Source organism: Narcine bancroftii, chromosome 11, assembly GCF_036971445.1.
Source record: "Narcine bancroftii isolate sNarBan1 chromosome 11, sNarBan1.hap1, whole genome shotgun sequence".
Taxonomy (NCBI): domain Eukaryota; kingdom Metazoa; phylum Chordata; class Chondrichthyes; order Torpediniformes; family Narcinidae; genus Narcine; species Narcine bancroftii.
In genome coordinates, this window is record NC_091479.1 from 102,275,104 (window position 1) to 102,302,967 (window position 27,864).

The following is a 27,864-nucleotide window of genomic DNA, read 5'->3' on the forward strand; positions in this document are numbered from 1 at the left end:
GTTATCCACCAAACGCCCATCCGTCAAAGCTGTCGACTCAAGGTCACATTAAAATGTTGACACAATATTTTATTAAAATGTATGCATCCAAGGCATTGGAAAATTAAAGGAAATTAACTACACAGATGTAAAACAAATTGTGCTGCAGACTTCAGGTTCAAAGGGATATGTTAAGGTACATGTGAGGAAATATACATTAATCTCCATTGAGAGTCATTGTCCTGTCACCGTGAGATCCGTGGTAAACCTCTGCAAGAAATGCTGGACGCGTTGTTGTTCCTGTCTCAGCGCCGTATACTCAATTGCTGCGGAGCACGGATTCACTACATCACGCACTTGCAGTCCACACTTCAAAGTAACAGAGCACAACCTGAATTTTATTTCATATAAAATTCTATGGGTAAATGGAAGGTGTGAAAGAGATGGTCAGCGCCAGTTTTTCATGTCACTTCAGCGAAATCAGAATCTTGATCTCATCACTCAATCATTTTCATGCTTTACACTCTAGATCAGGGGTGTCAAACTCAAATTCACGGAGGGCCAAAATTAAAAACTTGGACTAAGTCGAGGGCCGAATTAAATATTTATTGAAAATTTTCAACAACATCTGCATGTTTTCTCTTCTTTCAACATATGTAATGTTAAACTTTAGGATATAACTTTAGGAGGATAATGTTACAGGTCAGGAGTAGGTAGCTCAAGTTCACCCTTTGCTTGACCTGAGGGAAACCTATTTGGTCCCTGTGGAGATGTAGTCAGCATTCACAGGCTGTGTCCATTTTGGCCTGCATCAGGACTCAGCATTTCCTGCTCACTCCTCAGGCTCTAGGCCTCTATTCACCCTCGACCCACCATCCCTCTACCTGACCAGTCCTTTACCCAACCTCTACTCACCCCTCACTCCACTCGCTCTGCCGCTACCCACCCCATCCTATACACACCCCTCTACTGCCTCTCCCCTCAACCTGTTCTTCCCTCTACACATCTCTCACCCTCTAATCACCCCTCCCCTACTCACCCTGCCCCTCCCCTTTTACCTCTTCCCTATCCACCCCTCCTTCTACTCATCCCTCCCTCTAACTGCCCCTCGCACCACCATAACTTCCCCTGCCCATTACTCCTCACCTACACCCTCTGCCCACCCCTGCTTACCCACCCACTCAGGCCCAGCGCGCTGCCGATCAGCCTTTGTGGACAGCCACCATCTCTCTCTTCACGTGCAGGGCCGAACCAGCCGTCCCTGGGGTCCGCGCGGTTGCAAGCGCTGAAGGCCGTGGCGACCGGGAGAAGTGCGCTCGTGCTGTGGAAGGGCCGTCCGGTGCCAGTCACGCAGGGCTTGCGCTGCCCGGGGGCTGTGCGCAGCCTGCCATGCCCGTCACTCCGACAGGAAATCACAGGCGCTCGCCCATCCGCCGCACCGCTCGACAGGTGGGAGAAGTGACTGGTTGTGCGGGGAGCCTTCCAACTGGCTTGCCGGCTGATGACATCGACAGACTTCTTGTGTTACAATTTCTCGTGTTACAATGGGGAAGGATGTACAATGAAGGGGGAGGATGGTGGGGGTGACATTACCAAAAAACAGTCGGTAGCCCCCCCTCCCCCTCTTAAATGTGCTGTGGCCCCTGTGGAGAATGGCCACACTTGAACCACCAAATATAATCCTCTACTTAAAGACAGTGGTGGACTAATGACAGTACACAAATGCGCTGGAGAAACTCAGCAGGCCGCACTGCATTCAGAGGAAGAAAGAGCAACCGATGTTTCGAGCCTGAGCCCTTTGTCAGGAATAAGGAAAAACAGACAGATGCCTGAATAAAAAGGCGAGGGAAAGAGGAGAGGAGAGGAGTGTGAAGGGGCACAGGGGGAGGAGCACAGGCTAACAGGTAAGAGGTAATAGGTGGACACAGGTGGGAGGGTAGAAGAGAAAGGCATCTTCCAGATGAGATATAGTTTTACCTTTCTTTCTTTGATTTACAGTAGGAACCAAAAATTACAAATAAATGTAACCCTCAGGATAAACTCCTCCTCAGCTGTTTTTTGTTAATGGTTTTTTAAATAATATTTTGTTTCTTTATTCATTTTCACCCATTGCAGTGAAGGGGGAACTGAGTTTATACTGGTTGAAGTACATACAACTGAAGCCCACCAGTCCCCATGACATTCTTGAGTGTCTTTTCTGGCCTCTTTCCAGCTTAAAGACATTTTTTCCATTGCTGGGTGACCAGAATGGCACATATCACTCTAAGTATGGTCTCACCACACTTCTGAAGCTGGTGGCTTCTGCTGGGAGAACATAGGATTAGCAATGATCCAGTCTCTCACCCAATGATCATTTTCGGCACCTGCACCTTCCAGAGGGGTCGGAATGATTTTTCTTTCACCTTGAAGCCTCATGCTACCATGCTGAAAAGGGGAAGCCCTTCTAAATGCAACTGATGAAAAGTTGGAAGGTTTCGAAGTCAAGTCAAACAAGGCAGCACACAAATTCACAATGGTCTTAATCTTAGTGCTCTGTCACCTGAAGGTGAGGTGGTTTCTCAAGCCTGAAGTGCCTTACAATGTCCTGAGGATGTCTTGAATGGCAAGAAAGGCACACAAGATGCAGCAAGAAACGAAATGCTGGAGGAACTCAGTGGAACAAACAGCATCTTGGGGGATAGGACCTGTTGACCCTGGCAACAGAATGATATTTCTCCCCCCACAGACACTGATTGACCTGCTGAGTTCCTGCAGCAGTTTGTCTTTTGGTCTTGAATTGGAAGCCTTCCCTTTGCTCATTTCAAAAAGGGGCCCTTCAACCATTCGGAACACTGAAGTTTATTCATATCGGTGAATGTGTGATAATAATCGGAAAACCATTTTGGCATTGCATTAGGACAGTGGTTCTCCAAGTCTTTGGAGCTTTACGGATTGAGATGTCTGATCTGACAAAAATTAATTTGCTCCATCCTATCACAGTTACACGTGCTCACAAAAGCATGTCGGAGCTTTAGATCAATCAGCTGCTCATGGCTTATCTTCTCAAGTTTCCCACTGCAACAAATGTCATTTCAATTCAACGGAATTCATTGTAAACTTCATTCCAATTGTCAAACTGAATTTGACCCACAAGGGTTGTTAGGACACACAAAAAAACATGGAATATATTGTACCTTGCTTTTTGATATTGTGTGAGGAGAGTCATCCTTTGATAAGGACACATCATCTCTGCCTCTGTCCAAGCCTAAAAGAAAAAAAAGTGAATGAACACTGAGGCATAATATTATTTTAATAGGGCAGCAGTTGCTGTGATAGGTAATAAATCACATGCAGAAACACGTCACTTTAAAAGTGTACCCACGGTCTTTAATCCTGAAGAAGATTCATAGCAAAAGACAAGATCTATAACACATTACTGCAGACTCTGTAAATCTGAATATTTGCAGTAATTTCTGTTTGACCTAAACAGACAAAACGCAGAATAATGTTTGCTAAAAATAGATATGCAAATAAACGTTCAGCATTTTCTTTCCGCGTGGTGTCCTGTCCTTAACATCGTCTATGCACTGTGCTTTCATTCATTTCCAAAGGGATGAGAACTCGGGTTTGAAATCAGTTATTGTGAAAACCAGAATATAGATCATATGGATTCAAAAATCTATCCAATTTACACAAACGTGTATTTCTAAGCAGGGAAATATGACAGTTTCAAACATAGTTGATGTTTTACACTGAAATACGATGTATAACATTTCAATAGTGACCAGAAGATGTATTTTTTTCAATCTAATAATGAGAATGTTTTGGAATAATTGCTTGAAATGGGAAACCAGAGAAAATACCAACAATACAGCAGGAGAGAATACTGTCATATACAATTGCACTGAGATCCTTCCATTGCACTGACGTATACGCGCAGGTGATTCTATGTATAGCAAGACCAGAGGCATATGAACAGAGATGAGTTTCAGTTCCAATTCTCTCTGAAGACAGAAACTGAAGCCGATATGTTAATGGACAATAATTTTGCTCTCAAAGGAACTGAAAAATATGTTTTCTACACAATTCAATTCAATCTGATTGACTGGTGTACAACATGAAGAAGGGCTCAGGCCCGAAACGCAGGTTATATATCTTTACCTCCTATGAACCCTTCGAGTCTGGCTGAGATCCTCCAGCGCTTCTGTGTTTTCGCTACAATGACAGCGTCTGCAGATTTTCGTGTTTCACTGTGTATAACATGGGCACGGCAAAGATGCAAATATGATTTTGGTGTAATTTCGGTAAAGGTGACTTGTTTATCAGGAAAGTTCATTCTTTTCACATGATTCTCAGGACCTCCTACACCCACAACTTGCTAAGATTCTGACATCCAACCAACGGGAAATTAAATGCTTTGTAAATATTCTGAGGTTCTGAAATCCATTCTGTATCTTTTTAAGAGATGACATTCTTACCATTTGGTCTCAGCGCAGAAACCTTCCTGACTGATCAGTGTTAGTTCACACCTTCCTAACCTTCACTAAGTGATGGAGGAGCATGCAAAATTTACTTAACACAGAACATCACATCGCACCACAGTAGGGGCTCTTTGGCCCATGATGTTGTGCTGACCTGTATAAACCTACTCCGCAACAATCCAACTCTTCCCACCTCACACCCATAACCCTCAATTTTTATTACATTCATGTGCCCGTCTAAGTGTCTTTTAAATGCTCCCATTGTACCAGCCTCCACCACCACCCCTGACAATGTGTTCCAAGCACCCATCTCTCTGTGTGAAAAACCTACTTTCTTGATGAATCATGATTAGGTTCATCAAGATACAGTGTAAAGTTTATTTTCCTGTGCCATTCGAAGAGTTGCTATGCTGTGGCACCATGAATAATATTATAGAGCCAGTGACCTGGGTTCCAATCTCTCGCTGTCTGCAAGGTGTTTGTACATTCTCCCTGTGACCGCGTGGGTTTCCTCAGGGTGCTCTGGTTTTCTCCCACCCTTCAAAGCGCATCGGGGCGGTAGGTTAATTGGGGTATTTGGGCAGCAGGGCCTGTTACCGTGTCGTATGTCTAAATTTAAAAATGTAAGATTTGGGGACTACTAAAAGTTGCTCTCTGAAGCTTAGCTGCATTTGGTGTACACACAAGAGTAGGCCACTCATCCACTGGAACCAGCCTTGTCATTGTATTCAAACCGTAGCGAGCTGCCCCAAATTCCATGCACATGCCTGGCTCTCAAGATCCCACAATTGGTTTGCATTTTGTCCCCTGACTGCAGGTCATTAGTGTTTGGTTCACCTGGCATGTCCTTCACCTGTTCAAGTTTCCAAAGCTCACGAACTAACAAAGAATCAGAATTTGGATATACCCAGCTTTTGGCCACCATTAAAAAAATGAAATTGAACACGAAAACCAACCATCCATTTTAGTACATTTACCAAGTGTTATTTGTACATTAAAGCATTACTTGCTTATTAAAATCTGAATATATTAGAGATTTTAGAGCCAAATATCTTTTTCAATGTCTCAACATAAAGATTCTTCCAAGGATGAGCAGTGTAGGTCAAACATGAAGTCATAAAATGAGCTCCCAGTTGCAATACCATGAATGTAGTCTGACACATAGACCTGAGTAAATCAGATTTTTAGCAATGCTTTTATTCTTTCAGAACAGATCAACAATTAAAAAAAATAATAATTCCAAAGCAGCTCCAATAAACAAAGATGAATGCGGGGAAGCTGAAAAAGATATTTATAAACTGAAAAATGGCAGCCTTGATATTAAAAAAAATCCATACAAATGTTTGTCTTCTCAAACCTGCAATCTTTTGTAGTAAGATTAATGATAGATATCGCTACAAAATAATGTTACTGTATACAAAGCACGACTTTAGGCCTTAGGGTTTTCTCTCCCCCATTGTTTTGAATGTTAAGAACCCAAGAAAATAAACATTCACTTATTTCCAAAAAGGCGGAATTTAAAGATGCATTCCGAATTATTGTGCCTGGGCACTGCACATGGACTGGACCTTTACAAGCTTGTGAGGTAGAGGAGAAAGGCCTGTGGCACGAAGGGGAAGGAGGCACAACATTTGACTGATTTGCTCCGCAGTCCTGGAATTTCAGAATTTCAAAGTACCACTGTATTGGTCACGTTGCTGTGATTGCCTGACCATCCGCAGTATTGAAAGAGCCCCGACTGATGGAGTCAGTGGGATAGTGGATGTTCACTGCTATCCTAAAGCACTTACAATAGGACGATTTAGATTTCCAACCTAATATCTGCAACATAAAAGCTCGACGCTCATATTAACAATTTCATGGATGCACATCACTGTCAACTATATTATTATCAACCACCACACATTACTTCAACACCAACCCCTAAGATAAATGCCTCCAGGTTTATTATAAACAGGGGACATGGTTAATAAATGAGATGGTAACCCTGCTTCTCGTAAAACCCATCCTCCAATCTATGATCTTGTTAATTCGCAATGATTTTGCTTCATCGATATATTGATACCTAAACTTTCATTTAGCTGTTGCCAAGGAAGCAGAAATTCATTGTCACCACAGACTGTAATGCTCTGCAATTCAAAACTCATGGCACGGAGAAATCTCCGATTTTTACTTCATTTGTCGATGGCTTGTGGATAATGCTAGCAACACGAGGGCATTGATTGTCCATCCCTGGTAGCCACCAAAATGAATTGGAAAGCAAGTCCACTCAGGATATGGCTGGATCTGGGAAAGAGAGAACAGGAAGTCTCCTTCCCAGAAGGATACATGAATACATTAGAGAGGTTTTAACATAAATATGTTAATTTTGTCATTACTGAGCTCTTCCTTTTTAAATTTCAGTTTTATTCATCAACTAAAATTTAAATTCTCCATCTGCCATGAATTGAATTGATGACTGAATCCACATTCCAGAATTCCGACTCCAGGTCCAGCGAGCCGTGTTTCTGTGTAATTTAAAGTATAAACATTTTGAAATGAACAACTAACCATGCAACGTATTTCCCTCACTTGGCCCTTTTTGATAAGATAGTCATATTTTGTTAATCCCTTTGCCTTGAGGACTCCTGAACACCCAGAGCAATGCAAGGCCTCCTGGGTGAACAAGGGTGTTCACCTCCTGGGTGAACAAAGATGTACAACCTGCCCTTTGGAAATTTAACAACAGTTACATCAACCTCCTCTCCACAACCCTCAGTCCCCCGACCTGCTGTCCATACAATTGAGTTTCCCTTACAATCTTTCTTCTTGCCGACCAAAAAAAAACTTTTCTTGTTGGATTGCACTCGATTTACGCTCTACAGGCCCCAACATTTTCAGCAAATTTTGATCTGCAAATTGGAGGCACTATACCAATGCAAGGGGGTTTCAATTATTCTGAAACTGCAATTTGATTGGTCAGTCCTCATTGCAAGTTTTCATTTACAGAGACAAATAAAATTGGAACAGTAATGTTAAATCGCTTGAACATTCAATGCTAGCATACCTCCAAAAACTAAGAGCAATTTTGGAAATTCTGTCAAAATCTGCAATGTGGAACGACTATTTTCTTTGTTAGGTCAACAGTAAAATCCTTCTCTCTCTTAATGCAAATGATAAAGTTGTACACTGCTTGAGGTTACTTGAGTATTTTAAGAAATCTGCATAAACTCAGATTGCTTAAAATCACCCAGAAACCACTGCCAGCTTGTTTTTGTATTATAAAACTCCATCTGACATTTAATACTGTTTCCTTACCGTTAGCTGTTGGCAAAATTGTAATTTATTTTCAATCTGAAAGCAGCAAAGACTCATTTGGTTACTGAAAGAGGGGCTCCACTTCTGCCCACTCCGAGTGGAATTGAAAATTGAAGCAGAGGTCATAACTTTACACAATACAATATAAAAGTGCCTCTTTCAAGCTAAATTAGACCCAATGCTTTCAGATCATTGAATTATTTAGTCCACTTGCAAGGAAATAGATCTTTCACAACTAATGACTATTTCCTTAAATGCTTCTCTCATTTTCAATCAATAGCAAGTGCTGCAAATATGCCAGGTTTCCCAAAGTAAGGCATTAATTAATTTGACAAATAAAACAAGTGATGAGCATTTGAATTTAAACTGGCACAATGGTGTTACGGTTTAGTTTATGTCCTCCAGATTACGTATCCATAATAAGCTGCAGCCCTCCAAACGAAACAATTGATCAACAAATTGCAATCTATTTGTGAGGAAGGAAAAAAAAGATGCTACAAACCTGATAATATTGGAGCAAGCTCATTGTAGCCACCAAAAGAAGCATTCCTGATGAGTTTTCGTCCATCAAAACGGGATGAGAGCATGCTTGGCAGGCCAGCACACAAGGAAAACCTGCGGCACACTAGATCTTCTTCCTTCATGTTGTGGATGCTCTGTTTGAGTCACTGGTTTACCCATAAACTGAAATCAGCGTGCTGTTCAGGTGGAAGCTGTTGCGACTGCACTCTGAGCAACTGAAGGAAAGTGCTGCTGGTCTCAGTGAATAAGACGAGCCATTGTACATTGCTCCCAACAAGTGGACTACAAAGCGATGGCAAATTTGCAGCCACAAACTCAAGCACCTCCTTATTTATCCTGTGAATTGAGAGCACACTTACTTTCTTTTTTCATGAGCTTTAAATACTCAAACCCAAAGCATTGGCGACACTGGACTCCAAGTCATAACATTGCAAAGAAGTGCAAGATACAGGAACGTTGAATGAAGAGAAAGCAGGTAGGATTGAGCAAGTCAGGAAGCATCTATGGAGAGAAACGGTCAGTCAATGTTTCGGGTCAGGACTCACGTGGGAAGGTGAGATAGCAAGGATAAAAAGAGGGAAGGAGCAAAATGCTGATAGGATACTGGATTCATGATCTGTTTACAGATCTTTATTTGTTTACGCTGTGTGCATTACCAATAAGTGGTAATTATGCCTGGCCGACAGAAAAAGAATCTCAGGGTTATGTATGATGTCCTGACAATCAATCTGAAATCTGATCTGAATCTGAAAAGAAGGTGGGAGTAAGAGGAGTCACAGGTGGAAGAGGATAATTGGCGGAGTAATGTCTCTTTTTATTCTTGAATTCTCCCCTTCCCACCTCACTGCTCATAAAGGATCTCGACCCGAATCATTGACTGAACATTGGTCTCCACGAATCCCTCCAGAATTTCTTAGCTTATGATAATATCCCAAACATTGCTGTTCACATCCAGTCTTTCAAAGGTCATCAAAGGTCATGGGGAGAAGGCTGGGCAGTGGAGCTGTGTGGGCAAATGCATTTTTAAATTTTTTTTAGATGTACAGCATGGTAACAGGCCCTTTTGGCCCACGAGCCTCTGATACCCAATTGACCTACAATCCCTGGGATGTTTTAAATGGCGGGAGAAAACTAGAGCCATGGAGGAAACCCATAAAGACACGGGGAGAACATACAGACAGTGTAAGATTTGAGCCCAGGTCCCGATCGCTGGCGCTGTAACAGCATTGTGCGAACTGCTAGGCTAACCATGCCACCCATAATCAGATCATTATTAAATGGTGGGGCAGGCTTGATGGGCTGAAAAGCCTATTTCTGCTCCTATGTCATGATCTTATCATTTATCTGAGATCCTTTTATAAATGCCTCTAAAATATTTGGGATTCCAGATCATTTGGGGGGCACGGTTGACATAGTGGTCAGTGCAATGCCTTTACAGCGCCAGCGATCAGGACCGGGGTTCAAATCCTGTGCTGTCTGTAAGGAGTTTGTACGTTCTCCCTATATCTGCGTAGGTTTTCCCCAGGGGCTCCGGTTTCCTCCCACTGTTTAAAATGCACCAGGGTGTAGGTTAATTGGGTGTAAATTGGGTGGCAAGGACTCATAGACTGAAATGGCCTGTGACCATGCTGCATGTCTAAATTTAAATAAATTTTTCCATTGAGTCGCAACTTCATAATTTTTCTCACTTTTATTCCCTTTAATTTTAAATATCATCCAAAATGAGAAGGAATGGGTAGATCTACAGCTGTTATACAGAAAGTACAACATGCATTTCCCTCACACAGTTCCCTCAACTTGATTTCAACGAAAAAATGTCCCAAATACTTGCAACTTCAATCATTGAACAGTTTCCCTTTTGTTGAAATAGGTCACTTGAGGGATTCTGTTGCAGCAAAAACAGTTGTTATCTGATTCAGAAATATGTTTTTCCAAACAGAAACCACATAACTCTTCTATATAGAATCCCCATTTAACCCCTGTACTGGGGGGGTTGTAGGTTAATTTGCAGCATAGTCTCGTGGGCTGAAAAAGTGGTTACTGTGCTGTATGTGTAAATTTAAAATGAACCTACTGTAAGCAGATACCCAAATATCCCATGAGGATTGGACTGGGCCTGGCACAAGAGCCCATTGTGACCAACATCTGAAATTCAATCTTCTCGTATCAGTAACAATCCCTCAGACAAGAAACCAGAGTTCTCGTACAATTCTCCAATAAAGTGTTCAAAGCTTTATGGGAAGGTGCATGCTTAAAATTGGGACAAGAATACTTTGCCTATACATCTGAGAGCTACAGAGAGAAACATCAGCAAGGATTACTATGTAGTCCTGTCATATCTGTGGAAATTGGTATCAAAGTCAAGCAGGGCACCCAATAAAGCATAAAGTAATTCAATTAGCAAAAGTGGTAGCTGGGGCACAGTAATCAAGATGGCTTAATTGCAAGGAGGGTGGAATTTAGAAACTGAGCCAGGATTTCATTGGAAAAGTCACGTCTAGAGGTTACAAGATGGGAAGTTAGGTGACAGCTGAGGAGGATTGATGTAGTGGAAGTAGCTTTTCTTGATAAAGGAGAAAATATAGGGTAAAAGCCAAGCTGAAAGTCAAATCAGATGTTGAGAAGTATGAACCAGCTGGCGGAGAGACCCCGTCCGTGCCTGTGGGTGCAGTGTCTTCCTTGTTTTCCCAGCGTTTGAGAACCAGAGTCAGCCAATGGGTCAACAGAATTAGTAGAGAGGTGGAGTTCAGACTAAGAGCATGACACAGGAATGGAATCAGGCCATTCGGCCCACCCCACCAGTCCATCATGGATGACTTACTACCCATGAGAAGAGAAGAAACGGAAGCAGGAGACAACCATCAATAAGATGCTGGTGGATCTGGCCTTTCCAATGCCAACACAGCCTTCCTCAAGTAAGGCGCCCAAAATGGTTGGCCATACCCTAAGTCCCTTGTAAAGCCTGAACATTCTTTCCCTGGTTTTATATTCTGTCTCTCTTGAAATGAATGTGAGGATTGCATATGGCCTTTCTTACCACCCAATCGACATGCACATAAACCTTGAAGGAATTTTGCACGAGGTCTCCCAAGACCTGGACGATCCATGACGAGTGGAACATCATAGCACTGAATATCTGGGGGTGGGGAGGATTTTGTAAAGCTTTTACACAAGTCATCAGGAAAATGGGACATTCTAACACATACGCAGTGCAGCAGACAACATTCTGGTATATTTAACATGTGGACCCGACAGGGCAACTTGGGTTTAATTTACACAACCATTTGGCATCATCCAAATGAACTTCGCTGCACAAAGAGAGACCATTCCACTCATTATTGCCCACAGGTGGAGAAGTCAATCAAAGCCCAAAGCATCCTGTTGCAACTTCAACATTTTATCCAAATTTCCCTTTTTTAAATACCCATTTAAATTTAAACATGCAACACGGTAACAGGCCCTATTGGCCCACGAGCCGGTGCTGCCCAATTGACCTACAACCTCTGGTACATTTTGAAAGGTGGGAAGAAACTGGAGGTTCCGGGGAAAACCCACACAGATATGAGGAGAATGTACAAGCTCCTTATAGACAGCGCTGGATTCGAACCCTGGTCGCTGTAATAATGTTGCACTAACTGCCACACTAACTGCGCTGCCCCTTATTTCTTACTCCAATATCCTGCCGCAAAGAAAAAAATATTTTCCAAAACCCTTTCTCTTGCTCTCCCAGTATATTAAATTCGTATTCTTTGCATTTGATATTTCAGTGAGGAAACCATAACATGTCCTCATTCATTGCATCAGAACTCAGTGTAATTCTCCTCGAGTCTCCTTCTTGGCTGATCTGCATCAGTTTTCTCTCCCCATAGTCACAGCTTTACATCCAAGTGAATGTAACGGAACACACCCTGGTGTTAATGTGCTGTTTATACAAAAGAGCAAACAGTGCTCCAAGACCAATCTGAACAACGTTCTGCACTAATTTACCACCACTCTATCCTACTCCCAAAAAAAAAGCAAAATACTACTGGTATTTAACTGTAGCTTTACCCATCATACTTGCTTATCTTCGCTAAAGATCTTTGGCACCTTTTCAACACGGTCGAGTAACACCAAGGCATTATGAGCGCTGATCCACATTTTTATTTTAGACTGCAGTCCCCAAACAACATTTTGCTGAAGCTTGGTTCGGAATCAGATTAAAAGTACCATTGAAAATATTACTTAAAATAAACCTCAGCCCTTTCTGGGCAATACTGTACAGTTAGCTATTTGCACTTTTGACCAAAACATGCACTTGCCTTGATAAGAAATTCCCGCTGTTTAAACACGCCAAATCTTTCAAAAGAACAGCCCCATTTCAATTAATAGAAACTGACCTGTATTCACACTTAGCAGCGGTCACTTGTCTTTTCCACTGAAATTTAGCCCATTGATTTTCTGCATAGAAAACAAACCGGTGTCGACCTACCTAACCAGCAGCCCGGAAAAACCGAAATAATCCAGTCTTTTCTCAAAGGTAACAGGGTTTAAAAGTAGTTTGCACACAACATAACTACCAGAGTCTAGGGCAATGAAAAAAAATCCATCCTGCTAAAATGAAGCAGAGCCTCCAGTTCAAGTATCAGCTGCTGTCGACACTCATTCTTTCTTTCATCAATAAGCAACTCCCTTTAATCCCATCAGCATTAGTCTGGAGTGGAAGTAGGTCAGATTTGACCTGCTTTTCAAATTGCAAGCTTTGCGCTGCTCATCACTAATCTGACAAGATATTATTTATCTTATCCGTTAATGTGCAAGGACATTTATTTCAACGTTTAGTCTGAACCATTCCCAATGCAGACAACTATACCTGTCACGACTCAAAATACAGGTGAATTGAGAGCAATGGAATCCAGATTAAAACAAAAAATAAGGCAATGCAGTCAACAGATCAATGAGGTCGTTTGGCCCAGCTGCTTCCGGCCTTGGCGGTTCTTTGAGCATTCTTCGCAATTTTGACGAACACCCATCATTTAATTTTCATTCATTTTAAGCCTTCATCCGATTTCCATTTTAATATTGTTATTGGACATTTGTCAATCAGGTTTTAATTGGCATTTTCAGAAGATCTTGGATAAACTGTCATACAGGAGATTATTAAACGATGCTACAGCACATGAGTGGGAAGTAACATACTGGTGTAGGTGCAGATTATCAGAAACGCTGGAGCAACTCAGTTGGTCTCGCAGCGTCCATAGGAGGTAAAGACATACAATGCATTACCAATGCTTCGGGCCTGAGTCCTTCCTTAAGGTATTACCAAAAGGAGGCAGCGGCCTGTATTAAAAGGTTGGTGAATAGGGAAGAATGGGAGGGGAGGAGAACAGACCAACAGACAAAAGGTATTAATTGGATGGGATAAGAGGAAAAGTGAGAACTGGTAGAAAGAAGCAGATCGATTTCAGGTTGAGAGGCTGTGATACTGGGATTGGGGCTGGAACCTCAGCTACTCACAATCGATACTCCAGATGAGGCAAAATCCAAATTCAGCAGTTGATAGCACGGGGTTAATACTCTTAATCTCTTGGTGCCTGCCACATTGACCACCGCCAGTGGGCTGATATCGCCTCAAACCGTGCATCTTGGCGCCTCACAGTTTGGCGGGCAGCAACCTCCTTTGAAGAAGACCGCAGAGCCCACCTCACTGACAAAAGGCAAAGGAGGAAAAACCCAACACCCATCCCCAACCAACCAACTTTCCCCTGCAGCCGCTGCAACCGTGTCTGCCTGTCCCGCATCGGACTTGTTAGCCACAAACGAGCCTGCAGCTGACGTGGACATTTACCCCCTCCATAAATCTTCGTCCGCGAAGCCAAGCCAAAGAAGAATACTAAGCTAGATGGGCTTGTGAGAAAGGTGTGGAGAGATGTCAAAGGAACATGAACAAGGCAAGTGAATGAACAAGTATATGAACGATGAAATACCCTGTGGAAAATTGAAAATATAGAAAAGTGGAGTTCATTTTGTTAAGATGGCGAGACCCCTAAAGATGCTATGGGTGGAGAGAGACCTTGACTTGATATAAGAATTAGTGAAAGCATGGGGGCCCTTATTGTAATCTGATTTGAAGGCAAGAGAAATCTTTTTCAAATCAGAGGGGAGATTAAGCTCACAAAGGTTTAGCAGAATGAGTTGTCTCGTTAACAAACAACATTTTAATGGAGCTTCAGAGGTAGATACAGACTCTACCTCGAAGGTTGTCTCAAAATAAAGGGATAAGGAAGTTTTTTAAAATCTAGATTCTGAATCTTCAGAAACCTCTCGCCTAGAAGGCTCTGGAGGGTCAATTACTGAGCACAGTCAAGGTAGATTCCATTAAAGGATATGGGATGAGACCAAGAAAGAGGTGCTGAGGTCGAAGGTAAGTCTTGATTTTATTGAATGGCAGAGCAAGGCATGAGGGGCCAAATGGAAAATTCCAGCTTCTATTTCTTTAATGTGTCATGATAAAAATGGCCCAATGCTTAAAATACTTTAATTTTCTCTGCTCCAATGAGGAATCCCAGTATTTTCTCCCTGAGACCATTCCGGTAAATTTCCTCTACAATTGCAGTGGGGCTAGACAGCATCTTAATGCATGCCCACAACAGAGAATACACAAGCTGCTACTGATCCATAGTTTCCTTGCTCTTAATTGTTTTAAAAATTTTAATTTCAAGTTACAGCATGGTAACAGGCCCTTCCGCCCACGATCCTGTACTGCCCAAACACACCAATTAATCTACAAACCCTGTACTTTTTGGAAGGTGGGAGGAAACCAGAACACCTGGAAAGCGCCATTATAATTGCCTGTATGCAGTTTTGTCGTCTATTCCTGTAGAAATCAAAAGATCCTTGGTGCTTAATTGAATATTTCAGGTTTAACACAGAAAGACTACAAAAAGATATCCTTAAAATGATAAGCAGAATTTTAATATATTTTTCACTGATAAAATTCAATGCCAGGAATGAATGTCAACTGGGCAGAATTTATATTTTCAAAACACAAAAATACTGGAGGAACTCAGCAGGTCTTGCACCATCCATAGGAGATAAAGACGTTTTGAGGCTGAACTCTTCCTCAAGGTACGAGTGAAAAATGTCAGGTGTCTGAATTAAAGGGTGAGGGAAGAATGGGAGGGGAGGAGTCCAGATCAACAGACAAAAGGTGTTAATTGGATTATAACAAGAGGAAAGATGAGAATTTACGTTGGCTCTGTGAAAGGAAACAGAGGGGAAAAGGGAGAGAAAGAGAGAGAAAGGTACAGGAAAGGAGACAGGATGGCAAATGGCATTAACATCAACTTCAGCTTCTGTATATATCTTCCCCCAACCCCCCATCTTCTTCCCCTGCCTTCTTTCCTCTAGCATGCACTCTCTCTCTCTCTCTCTCTCTCTCTCTTCCTGTCTCCCCCTCCTTCCACAGAGCCAAAATTAATTCTCACCTTTCCTCTTATCTTCTGGGGCAAGGTTAGCAGGCCAATGGCTTTTATCTTTGGAGTGAAGAAGGATGAGAGGTGATTTAATATAGGTCTACACAGTTTACCTATCTCGGCTGCACCATTTCATCAGATGCAAGGATCGACAATGAGATAGACAACAGACTCGCCAAGGCAAATAGCGCCTTTGGAAGACTACACAAAAGAGTCTGGAAAAACAACCAACTGAAAAACCTCACAAAGATAAGCGTATACAGAGCCGTTGTCATACCCACACTCCTGTTCGGCTCCGAATCATGGGTCCTCTACCGGCACCACCTACGGCTCCTAGAACGCTTCCACCAGCGTTGTCTCCGCTCCATCCTCAACATCCATTGGAGCGCTCACACCCCTAACGTCGAGGTACTCGAGATGGCAGAGGTCGACAGCATCGAGTCCACGCTGCTGAAGATCCAGCTGCGCTGGATGGGTCACGTCTCCAGAATGGAAGACCATCGCTTTCCCAAGATCGTATTATATGGCGAGCCCTCCACTGGCCACCGTGACAGAGGTGCACCAAAGAAAAGGTACAAGGACTGCCTAAAGAAATCTCTTGGTGCCTGCCACATTGACCACCGCCAGTGGGCTGATAACGCCTCAAACCGTGCATCTTGGCGCCTCACAGTTTGGCGGGCAGCAGCCTCCTTTGAAGAAGACCGCAGAGCCCACCTCACTGACAAAAGGCAAAGGAGGAAAAACCCAACACCCAACCCCAACCAACCAATTTTCCCTTGCAACCGCTGCAATCGTGTCTGCCTGTCCCGCATCGGACTGGTCAGCCACAAACGAGCCTGCAGCTGACGTGGACTTTTTACCCCCTCCATAAATCTTCGTCCGCGAAGCCAAGCCAAAGAAAGAAGACAGATTATGAAAGGCATAGATAGGGTGGCCAGCCAGTACTTCTGTCCTGGGGAAAGTGTAACAAAGAACAGAAGATATCTGGGCAAGGTGAAGGGAGGAAAATTTAGAGGTGACGTCAGGGGTACGCATTTTTACACAGAGAGCAGTGGGTACCTGGAATGTGTTGCCGGGGGTGGTGGTAGAGGATGGAACAATAGGGATATTTATAAAACTCTCCAGGCAATAGCAATAGAGGGTTGCGGGTGTAATAAAGGTTTAGTTTGTTGAGTAGGGTTCTATCAGTCAACACAACATTGGGGCCGAAGGGCCTGTACTGTGCTGTAACTGCCTACAGTGCAGTTGGAATTCACTTGTCCATGGACTGTTTGTCAGTGGGTGTATGACTGTTGAGAGAAACTTTCCTGTGGGAACAAATCTCCACTTACAACATGGGATTCAAATAGGGGAAAAAGGGTTCTAGTTACAGAAGGCATGACATAGATGGTGTTCGAGCAAAGCAACCCCTCTGTGGCGCTGGGATACACTGTATTTGATGTGCAAGTTCTATATATTTTTCATACCATATTATCCTTGCTACCCATTCCTTCAACCTCTAACTGCCCGACAATAATAGGCTAAAATAAATGGCCATCTCCACTGCTACCAACTGACACTGGCTTGTTGCCACGAGGATGACTGTCCACCTGGGTTACTAATCTTGTGGCAGACATGCAGTAATATTTTATAGGCTACCAAAGGTCAGGAATGAATCTAGCTCATTCTAATTGACTGCACACAGCCATCTTTTCCAAGAACTGTGTCACTCAGTGGCTTGAACAGGGTATCGACTTTAATAATAATGACAAGAAAAAGATGTTAATTCAATTCATGCAATTGAGATTGGAAGAGAATTTAAACACATTAAGACTCTTTATTCTGCTTGACACTCATTTTTAAAGTTACAGTCTTTCTATTCTCTTCCATATCTCAATGAACCAGAAAGTCTGCAGATCATGAAAGCCTCTACTTCCTCAGGAGTTTGCGGAGGAGCTAGTGGAGTTGTTCAAGTGAACCGGTACGGACTTGAAGGGCCGACATGGCCTGTTCCATGCTGTCAACGGTTATATGGTTATATGGTTATGCTGTGTTCGTAGTAAAAACTCAGAAATGCTGGATGAACTCGGCCGGTTTCGCAGTGTCCATAAGAGGTAAAGAGATATAACCGACCTTCCCTTGCAGAGATAGCTGCCTGTGTTCTCATGCACTGCCAGACTGAGACCACCTACAAATTGGAGGAACAACACCTCATCTTCCGTCTGGGCACCCTCCAACCGGATGGCATTAACACTGACCACTCCGGTATCCGTAAAACACCCCCCACCCCTACCCCATCCATCTTCCCATTGCCTCCTTTTCTCTAGCTCTCTTTTTCTCTCTCTCTTCCCTTTTCCCTGTCTCCTTTCACAGAGCCAAAATCAATTCTTACCCTTTCCTCTTATCACATCCAATTAACACCTTTTGTCTGTTGGTCTGGACTCTCCCCGCTCCTTCCACTCTTTCTCCAATCTTTAAAAAAACCAGACACCTGCTTGCTTTTTGCTTATAGCTTAAAGTAGGGCTCAGGCTCGAAACATCGGTTATATATCTTTACCTTCTTTGGACCCTGCGAGAGCAGCTGACTTCCTCTGTGCTTTTACAAGAAACTTTTCTTCATGGTTTACCATGCCCAGAGCAAAATGCAAATAATCCAAATGAATAAAATCCTTTCTGACTGCTCACAAAACACTTTAAACAACAAATGTTTCACAGAACAAAGAGAAACTAATGTACAATGTAAAGGATCTAGAAACAGAAAATAATATATTCATTATTAAAAGCTTGAAAAATTAATGAGTTGCTTTTATTAAATTGTACAAGGGAATCGACTGCCTCACTTCATTCAGCATTGGAGCCACTTGGATGGAATAGTTTATTGCAATTGATGTAACCTAGCAACTGCTAAAAAAAATTTGCAGGCAAAACAGATCCTTCATTCTCACATCAGAATAAAGATTCCTGCAAAAACATCATTAATGACGAAAAATCCAAAGAAAATAGTAGTCAACAGTAAAACCAATAACAACTCAACTGTAAACAAAATGTGTTCACTAAGACGGCAACTATATTTTCAAGGTTCCTTTTATTGACTGGATAAATGAATGCATAAAAATGTAACCTACATGATGTACTTCAACTTTACCCTGTCGGATGGCAAACAAATTGCTGCCATGAGCATTACCTGGAGTTCCTCACAATAAGAGAGTCATTGCGTGTCTGTGGATTGGCCTCCAGCGCTCCCGCAGCCTCTGCAGCCACACGGGCTCCTGCTTGATCCATCGGCCGCCTGAGCTCCAGATCCAAACTTCCGACACGTTCAGGAAGCCTTCAGCACCTAAGGCCCTTCAGGATCCCTTCTTGCCCTCAGCACCCTCTTGAATCCCGGTTCTGATACCTGGTCCCCATGAGCTAGCCTCGAGCAGCCCGCAGCCTGTGTGGGTCCATAGTTGCATTCCTTTTCCTCCAAAGGTGCCATTTTGGTTTTCCAATTGTACTCTTGGCTCCGGACCAAGATATGATGGGTTAAGTTCCACCATGGAAAACTTACAGCCAGGACAGACTTCAGCACAAGTACTAATGGAATTCCATGATGTGGTAGCATACTGAACACGGCAGACAATATTTCACAATTAATTGGTAAGATGAATGCACATTTTTCCTATTGCCCTAATTAAAAATGATAAAAATTGTGTCAAACTGATGAGCATCTGCAACAGTATAATTTAACACAAGCATATTCTAGCTGTGTTAGAAATTGTGAAAACCAAGGGTCAGCTTGAATCACAGAATGAAACAGCACAGAAGGAGGGAAATTTACCTCATCCAAGCAACAGTGACACCTTCTCAAAGCAATCAGTAGACTGTAGGTTCCAGTTTACTAATGAAGTGCTGTCCCTAAAAGGCAATCTGATGAAAGATCGCCAGTCTGACACACCAACCTGAAACATTCTTTCTCTCTTCACAGATGTTGCATGGACCTGCTGAGAACTGTAAGGTAAAACATCATGAGATGGGAATGTGTAAGGAGTTACCCTGTACAGGGCTGTAACAAGATGTGAATGCATCCTTGTACTTACAAGATAAGAGAGACATTGATGGATTGAGAGGCAGGAAGCTAGCAGGGAAAGGATAGCAACAGTTTTAGTCATTGGACAAGTAATGATATGATGATGTTCTAAGCACGTATCCAAGGGTATAAAAAATCACCATTTTGCTGATAACGGCAGAATGCATTCTCCGACTAACATGTTTAGTCGCAAGTGTTACAATCCGGTAATAAAGAACAAAGAACCCTGATTTCGACTCAGCCTGGTGTTTGTCTCACTCATTCATGAACAAAGCAGACCTAACAGTACGAACGTCAGTTTTCATTTTAGTTTCTGATTTCTATTATCAGCAGTTTAAAGAAACATCGTTTTATGTGCAAGATAAAAGAGTTTCTCTCTGAAATAATGAAATCAGCTCTTCAGGATGGCTGATAGACCTACAAACAAAATCATCCACAACGGATTGCGGCTTCACCAAAACGGATGACTGTTTAACCAGCTTTGACTGGAAAGACTGATGTTTGCTTGCCTTCATTGCAAAGGCAAGAGAATATGGAACATTTTCTCCAACTGTGCAAAGTGATGTTGAATTCATAGCTGAAGTAATTCTAGTCTCACCCTTTGCAGAATACATTTGAGCCAGTTATATAGAGAGCTGTGCATGAGAAGAGCGAGAGCTGTGTGTATGTGAGAGAGAGAGAGGTGTGTGTGTGTTTGTGTGTGAGAGAGAGAGAGAGCTGCAAGAGAGAGCAAGATGTGTGAAAAAGCTGAGAGCTGAGAGAGGTGTGTGATAGAGAGCTGTGAGAGAGCGAGAGAGAGCGAGAGCTGAGTGTGTGTGAGAGGTGTGTGTGTGTGTGTGTGTGTGTGTGTGTGTGCTTGTGTGAGAGAGAGAGAGCTGTAAGAGAGAGCAAGATGTGTGAAAAAGCTGAAAGAGAGGTGTGTGATAGAGAGCTGTGAGAGAGAGAGAGATAGAAATGGCTAGGTCCAAGGGATAGAAACATTTGCACTTAAATACTCTGTCTCTTCTGTCATGTCGATCGTAGAAATGACAGTTTTTGTACAAATAACAAAACAATAACTTCCAAGTGACATTTAATATACGACTGTTGAAATGATGTTGTAAATTATTTAGCAAAGGAAATAAGAGCAAATGCACAATACCTTTCAACTAAAGAGCATTGACTCAGTTCTCCATTCGAAACACTAGGATGCAGTAAAGATACTTTTAATTAGGTTACTCAGTAACTTTAAACACTTCTGGCAAAATAATGTGGAGTGGAACCACGGCAGAGGGGAGTGACAGGCAGTGCAGCCAGTAGAGCTGTTTCAATGTAGCTCCTGCAATCCAGGTACTTGCTCTCACCCTCAATAACTTCTCCTGCGACTCGTCTCACTTTTCCAGGTCAAAGGGGGTAGCCGTGGGTACAAACTATGCCTGCCTTTTTGTTGAGCAGGCAAATACCTCAAATCCCTCCACTACTTTGACAGCCTTAAGCATCCACGATGAGCTCGTCAAATTTATCTACTCTACTGCTAATTTTCACCCCGACCTCAAATTCACTCAATCCATCTCCTCTCCTCTTTCTCAAATTGTCTGTCTTTGGAGAGAAACTCCCTGCAGATATTTTCTACAAGCCCACCTACTTTCACAGTTACCTCGACTACGCCTCTTCACACCTTGTCTCCCGTAGACATTCTGTTCCTTTCTCTCAATTGCTCCGACTCCATCGCATCTGCTTGCAGGATGGTCTTCCATTCCAGAATATTCGAGATGGCCTCTTTCTTCAAATAAAATGGCTTCCCCTCTACTGCCATCAACTCCCTACCCACATCTCTTCAATTTCCTGCATATCTTCCCTGGCCCTCTCCTCTCCAAGATGCAAAGATAGGATTCCCCTTGCCCTCACCTACCTTCCCACCAACCTCTGCATTCAAAATCTTATTCTCCACCATTTCCGCAACCTATGTGATCTCACCACCAAACACATCTTCCCATCTTCTTCCCCTCTCCACGTTCCTCAGGGACCGCTCCCTCTGACCTCCCTTATCCCTTCCCACTAATCGCCCCCACAGTACCTACCCCTGAAACCACAAGAATTGTTACATTTGCACCCACGCCTCCTCTCTCACCAACATTTGGGCACCCAAACGGTCCTTCCAAGTGAAGCTACACTTCACTTGTGAACCTGCAGGGGTCATCTACTGCATCTGGTGCTCTTGTTGTGGTCTCCTCTACCTAGGAGAGACTGGGTGCAGACTGGAAGATCGTTTCGTTGAGCACCATTGTGTTGTTCACTGCAATAGCAGGGACCCTCAAGTGGCCAACCATTTTAACTCCATACCTCATTCCCACACCATCATGTCTATCCATGGCCTCACGCACTGCCAAATCGAGACTACCCACAAATTGGAGGAACACCTTATATTCTGTCTGGGCACCCTCCAACCAGATGGCATTAACATCAACCCCCAACTTCCATTAAACCCCTCCCCCGTCTATCTCTTTCCCTAGCTCTGTTTCCTTTCCTCCAGCTACCCAACCCTCTCTTTCAGAGAGCTACCCTCTTCCCATTTATCAGCTTTTTCTCTGCCACCTTCCCACTGTGTCCACCTATGACCCCCTACCCGTTTGCCTGAACTCTTCCCCCTCCCTTCTCTCCTCTCACCTGCCTGTTTTTTTTGCTAATACCTTATCAAAGCACTCAGGCTCATAACGCTTTTTTTCCTACAGATGCTGCATGACCTGCTGAATTTCTCCAGCATGTCTCTGCATTGCAATCATGGTTCAATCCTGACCTCTGGTCTGTCTGCCTGGACTTCCCACCATAGCTGCACTGTCTCCAGTGCATAGAAACTTAGCCAGAACTGATGGAAATAGGGGAGAACAGGATGGAATTTATGTGAATGGTTGCTTGATGACTGGCATCAATTCAGTAGTCTTGTATTGATGACGGATGATTCTATGATTCAAATAAGAAATATTCCGTGAAATTATTCTTACTTGAAATCCTGTTTCTTATTTTTAAAATAGTGTTTGAAGTGGTGGGGAAATGAATCATGAGGCTGTGTTTCAAGCCTCAGTGCCTGGGTTAGTGTTAATTCAATCACCAATGGTTATGATCTGTGGTTTAAGATAAAACTGCTCTAAACCTCTTGTTCAGATCACATCCATTATATTTTTAATGTAAATCTTAATGTTCAGTATTAAAGCATTAACTTTTAAGATTAAACATTTAATGTTTATTATGCGGCCATTAAGACATAGAACCATAGAAAAATATTAAATTTTTGACTATTTTTAGTTTATGTGCCCAGCCAATACCCATGTTTTACTTAAAACAATTCTCATTCTATTGAAGGAGAATCCTTAATTTGGTTCATTTCTGATAATTCATAGAGCTTTTTTACTTTGGTAATTGTACACTTTCAACAATGTGATTAAGGGCTTCATTTAAACAAAGAGGGAGAGAGAAAATGGACATCAAGCAGGAATAAAGAAGCTCAGACAGGTAATTACAGCAATGATTGATATAGAGGAGCTTTGACAAGCAAGGAGAAGGTGTGGCGGGTGCAGCCAATATTAACTGTAAATGTTACTAATGTGGGATCTGGCCGTGGAATGGTGCACTCCAGGTTGGAGCTGGAGACATGAAGGCCAAGAACCAGGAAACAGGTGAGGATGTACTGCAATTCAACTCCATTGGAAATCGGCAAAGGAGGTAACAGATTTTTGAAGTCAATCCTGGGGAATGGATAACTAGTGGAGAGTGCTGCAAGAATGCGAGTTTAGATGCAGAATGTGAAACACAAATTAGAGATCTTCGAATTAGAATTTTTATTCTCTGGGGTCACAGATCATCTCACCAAATAATTATTATGAAAATCAAGAAAGAAAATAACTTAGTAACATCTCATTTAAAGATTCTTTCACCTTTGTGAGTTTATACAAGGTAATTGGTTTTCTGCACAGCTAATTGAACATCTCTCCTTTTATAACGGAAACCATCCCTGGCATTTTCTTCCCTTAGAACATCTGTCTTTTCAATCAAACTTCATGCCATAAATAAATATCCCTCTGTGGTGTGTACATACACACCACGAGATCAGTCTATTTGATGGTGATGTGCAATGAGTTCAATCCTGCAAAAACATTAAGGTACAAGCAAAGAAAGAATATAAACCAACTACTGAAAGTCTAATGACCCAATTTTTAAATGTAATTTTATCTCAATTACAAATATCACCTGCAAGGATCTCAGTCATATGATACAAAATGAGTGCACTCAAATCAAGTCAAGTTGCATTTATTTGTCGTTTATACCATAACCATTGCAGTGTTCAGTGAAAACGAGATAGTGTTTCTCTGGACTGTGGAGCTGGTTATTTACATGGCTAAATTACAACAGAAACTTTTTTATAAATACCGTATCACTTATAAATGTCATGTTACATACCCTGTGTCCCCGGAATTCAGAAGCCTCATGGCTTGGGGGGAGAAATGTTTCACATTCTGGTCATGAGGGCCTGAACGCTTTGGTTCCTCTTCCCGGATGGCAGGAGGGAGAACAGATTGCGGGAGGGGTGTGTGGAGTCCTTCACAATGTTTTTGGCTTTCCGTAAACATCGGCCGTTATAAATGTCTATCATGGCAGGGAGAGAGACCCCTTAATCCCCCCAGCAGTCTTTATTAAACACTGCAGGGACTTGCGTTCTGATAGGGTGCAGTTCCGAACCAGGCAGTGATGCAGTTACATAGGACATTCTCAATGCATCCCCTGTAAAATGTAGTGAGGAGAAGCTCCAATCTAGTTTAGAGAATTCAGCCTCAAAAATTCAAGCATGGAACTAGACAGTATAACAGGAAACTGTGGAAATGCATCACAGATTGGGCAGCGCCTGTGGAGAGGGAGTCAGATTTAAACATTTCAAGTGAAAGTCCTCCTGCAGAATTCCCAACTAGCGCTGTTTCTCTTTCCACGGATTCCAACTAAACCCATTGAATGTTTTTTGCATTTTTTAAAACTTTAAAGCATCTGCTGATTTTTAAAAAATTTACATTACAAGAACTAGGCAGTCCAATTTTGAAAATGCAAGGCCAGGAATATAAATTCCAAACCCACAGTCAAACATGAAGGCTGGATCCTTCCCAGCCTTTATTTTTAAATTTTTAGTGACATAGAAAATCGAATGCCTGAAATTTGGTCTAACCATGATTACACCATGCCCTCCCTTCCCAACAATCTGGGAAAAAAAACGAAGCTGCAAATGCTGGCGTGTTTGCCGGAAGTTTGGTCATATGCTACAATTACAATTAAATAAAGACAAAATACATCCTTCAAGTAGCTGAAAGGAAGGGAGTCACTTCACTGAGACCTCTTCTATAAGTTCAAATCATACTTATCATACTCGCCCCGAGCTCTTCCATAGCAGTGTCTTCTCAAACCAAACTCTGCTCTAAACTTAGGCAACTGCAATCATATGATTCTGTGACAATTTCTTTGAATCTATGAGTGCCTTCCATGAAGTTTGAAGGGCGTGTTCAGCTCCTATTTTCTATGTTTCTATTTCCATCTCACTTTCAAAATCAACGGAAAGCCTGAAGTCAAACCTGAGATTTCATTTGAGGGTATGTAAAACAGCGGGGAAAAATGGATGGATGTTTCAGATTCAGATTCCAATTTCAGATTTATTGTCAAGGGACATACACCCCTGAGATTCTTTTTCCTGCCAATAAGTGGTCCTTCTGTCTTGCTCGCAGATAAAGAATCTCAGGGGTGTATGTCCCCTGACAATAAATCTAAAATCAAAAAAACTGTGCACAATGTACACAGATAATTGAATAAAGAACTCTAAACAGATAACAAATGTAAACAAACAGACTGTGCAATATAGAGAGATCATTTTAAAAAATCAATAAAATGCAAAAGTCAAGATTCCTTAAACGAATCCTTGATTTTTTTTGAAACTTTAATTTTTCCAAAACATACTTATCACATCTGAAAAAAACCAATCTGTTTTAACATATTTACACTATCTTTTAGTACAGTTCACTTCTCAGATACAAACACGATGTCAGCTTACTTGTAATTTCCTTCCCTCTTCTCAGAACTTTGAATATTAAACAACAACTAAAACAATTAAAGTGACAAACAGAAAAATGGTAAAAAGAAAATTTCAGCATCCCATCTGTCTTTTTAATCTACTTCCACTAAATGAGTCCCTGGTTGAGTTTATCGTTGAGGAGTCTGACAGTGGAGGGGGAGCAGCTGTTCCTGAACCTGGGGGTGCGAGTCTGGTGGCACCGATACCTCTTTTCTGATGGCAGCAGCAAGAACAGAGCGTGTACAGTTAAGTCAAAACCAACCCCCCTCAAGAAAATCAACAAAAAGAACAGATTCATCTGTGAAGGATGCATAAATTAAACAGCAGGACCATAAGAGTGGCCGAGAGGATCGCTGGAGTTTCCCTCCACACACCCCCCACCCACCCCATCCTATCAACATGATCTTCTGGGATCATTGTCTGAAGTGGGCTCACCAAATCATTGAGGACCCCTTCCACCCTACACACATCTTTCAAATGCTTCCATTGGACTATCAAAGCCAGTAGGCCGAGAAACAGTTTCTTTCCACAAACTGCTCACATTCACCAAGACCCTCATATTCACAAAACCATATTTATTTATTTATTTGAATGGATGAATATTTATCATGCATATGTATTGTTTGCCTGTATGTGTGTTATGTCTGGGTTTTCTTTTGCACCGAGGACCGGAGAACGCAGTTTCGTCAGGTTGTACTTGTACAATCAGATGACAGTAAACTTGATTTGATTTGAAAAGGTTACAAGAAGCTAGGAAATGGTAAAGATAGTGATTTACAGGTAAGGTAAGTGTTTGGAGGCTTGTGGAATTAGGTCTGATAATGAAGCAGGAGACAGTCACAACCTCATGGTGGAACAACAGACTGAGGAAAAATGCTGTCCCTGTTTTTGTGTATGCAGGACACCTCACAACAGAACTCCAAATATCAGCACTGCACAGCTGGAGATGGCAGTCAAGCATGCAAAGCATTTAACTAAACAGTCCTGGTTGCCACAGCAGTGGGCTTGTGATCCCCTTTGACTCGGTCCCTGACCCGGGCGATAATGTGGCAGCTTCAAATGGATGCAGCCAACGCTTGATTACTGGTTCCATGTGTCATGTATCAATTTGGTTACTTTATTGGTTTTGGGTTTAGTGTTGCATAGTGTCCAAAACTGAAGCTGACGTCCAATTAATCAAAGCTGCTATTATGACAACAACTGGAGAAAGTGTATGACACAGGAGGCCATTTGTCCCATATATCCGTGCTGGTCGAGTTACAGCTACCTAGCCTCATCCTTTCTTCTAGCTTTGTAGATCTGGGCTCTTAAAGCATGCATCCAGTATATTTTAAATGTGACGATTCAATGTTTCACCATTCCTGGCAATGAGTTCTGGTATACACCAAGAGTTAATAGTTTTTGTGTGAAACAAAGTTAAAAGTTGCAGGTTGACAAGATTTGATGGGACTGGATGCCAGGTGCAGAATGTGACGAACACAACTGCAATTGGAGAATAAGTAAAGCAATGGGAAGATTGCCAAGGAGAATGAGCAAGCAAAATAGAGAATTGCTGTGTTATCTCCAACCTCACACGAGATCATGACCAATGCTGGGAAGAGCAAGGAGGACAGAGGTACGAGATTGGCAGATTGCAGGGTTCCCCTGGCGACGATAAGTATCTGTACTTGTGAAGTCATGAAATAACTTGTGTGAAACAAATAATAGCACCTCCTCCTTTTGAAACCAATGTTTCAAGCTGAATTCAAACTAAAAAGGCATGTGAATATTTTCATGGGGCATCTAACTTCCTTTGGATGGAGAAGAAAAGTGATTTCCTTATCATTCACTGCTTCCCCTTGTTTTTTTGATTCTTTTGGTAAGAAAAATAGGTCCTTCCCATTTATTTCAAAGTCTCCTTGTCCTTTCCAAATAATATCACAGTGGATCCAGTCTTTCCTCACTGCTACTTCAACCTAGTCACATCTTTCCTGCAATCTTTTGAACAAAGGTGTTGATGGCATTAAATGTGGAATTAATTAC

The 27,864-nt window shown here is 42.3% G+C and overlaps 1 protein-coding gene across 7 annotated transcripts in view; it reads right to left on the reverse strand.

The window, feature by feature from the left end:
- The window catches only part of osbpl8 (oxysterol binding protein-like 8), a 178,881-nt gene that overhangs the window by 37,510 nt on the left and 113,507 nt on the right, over positions 1–27,864 (reverse strand). For all 7 annotated transcript variants that reach the window (XM_069904341.1, XM_069904339.1, XM_069904340.1 and 4 more), the window contains one exon: positions 3,153–3,223. In XM_069904341.1, the coding sequence (XP_069760442.1) occupies positions 3,153–3,223 (71 nt within the window). The remainder of the gene's footprint in view (positions 1–3,152; positions 3,224–27,864) is intronic.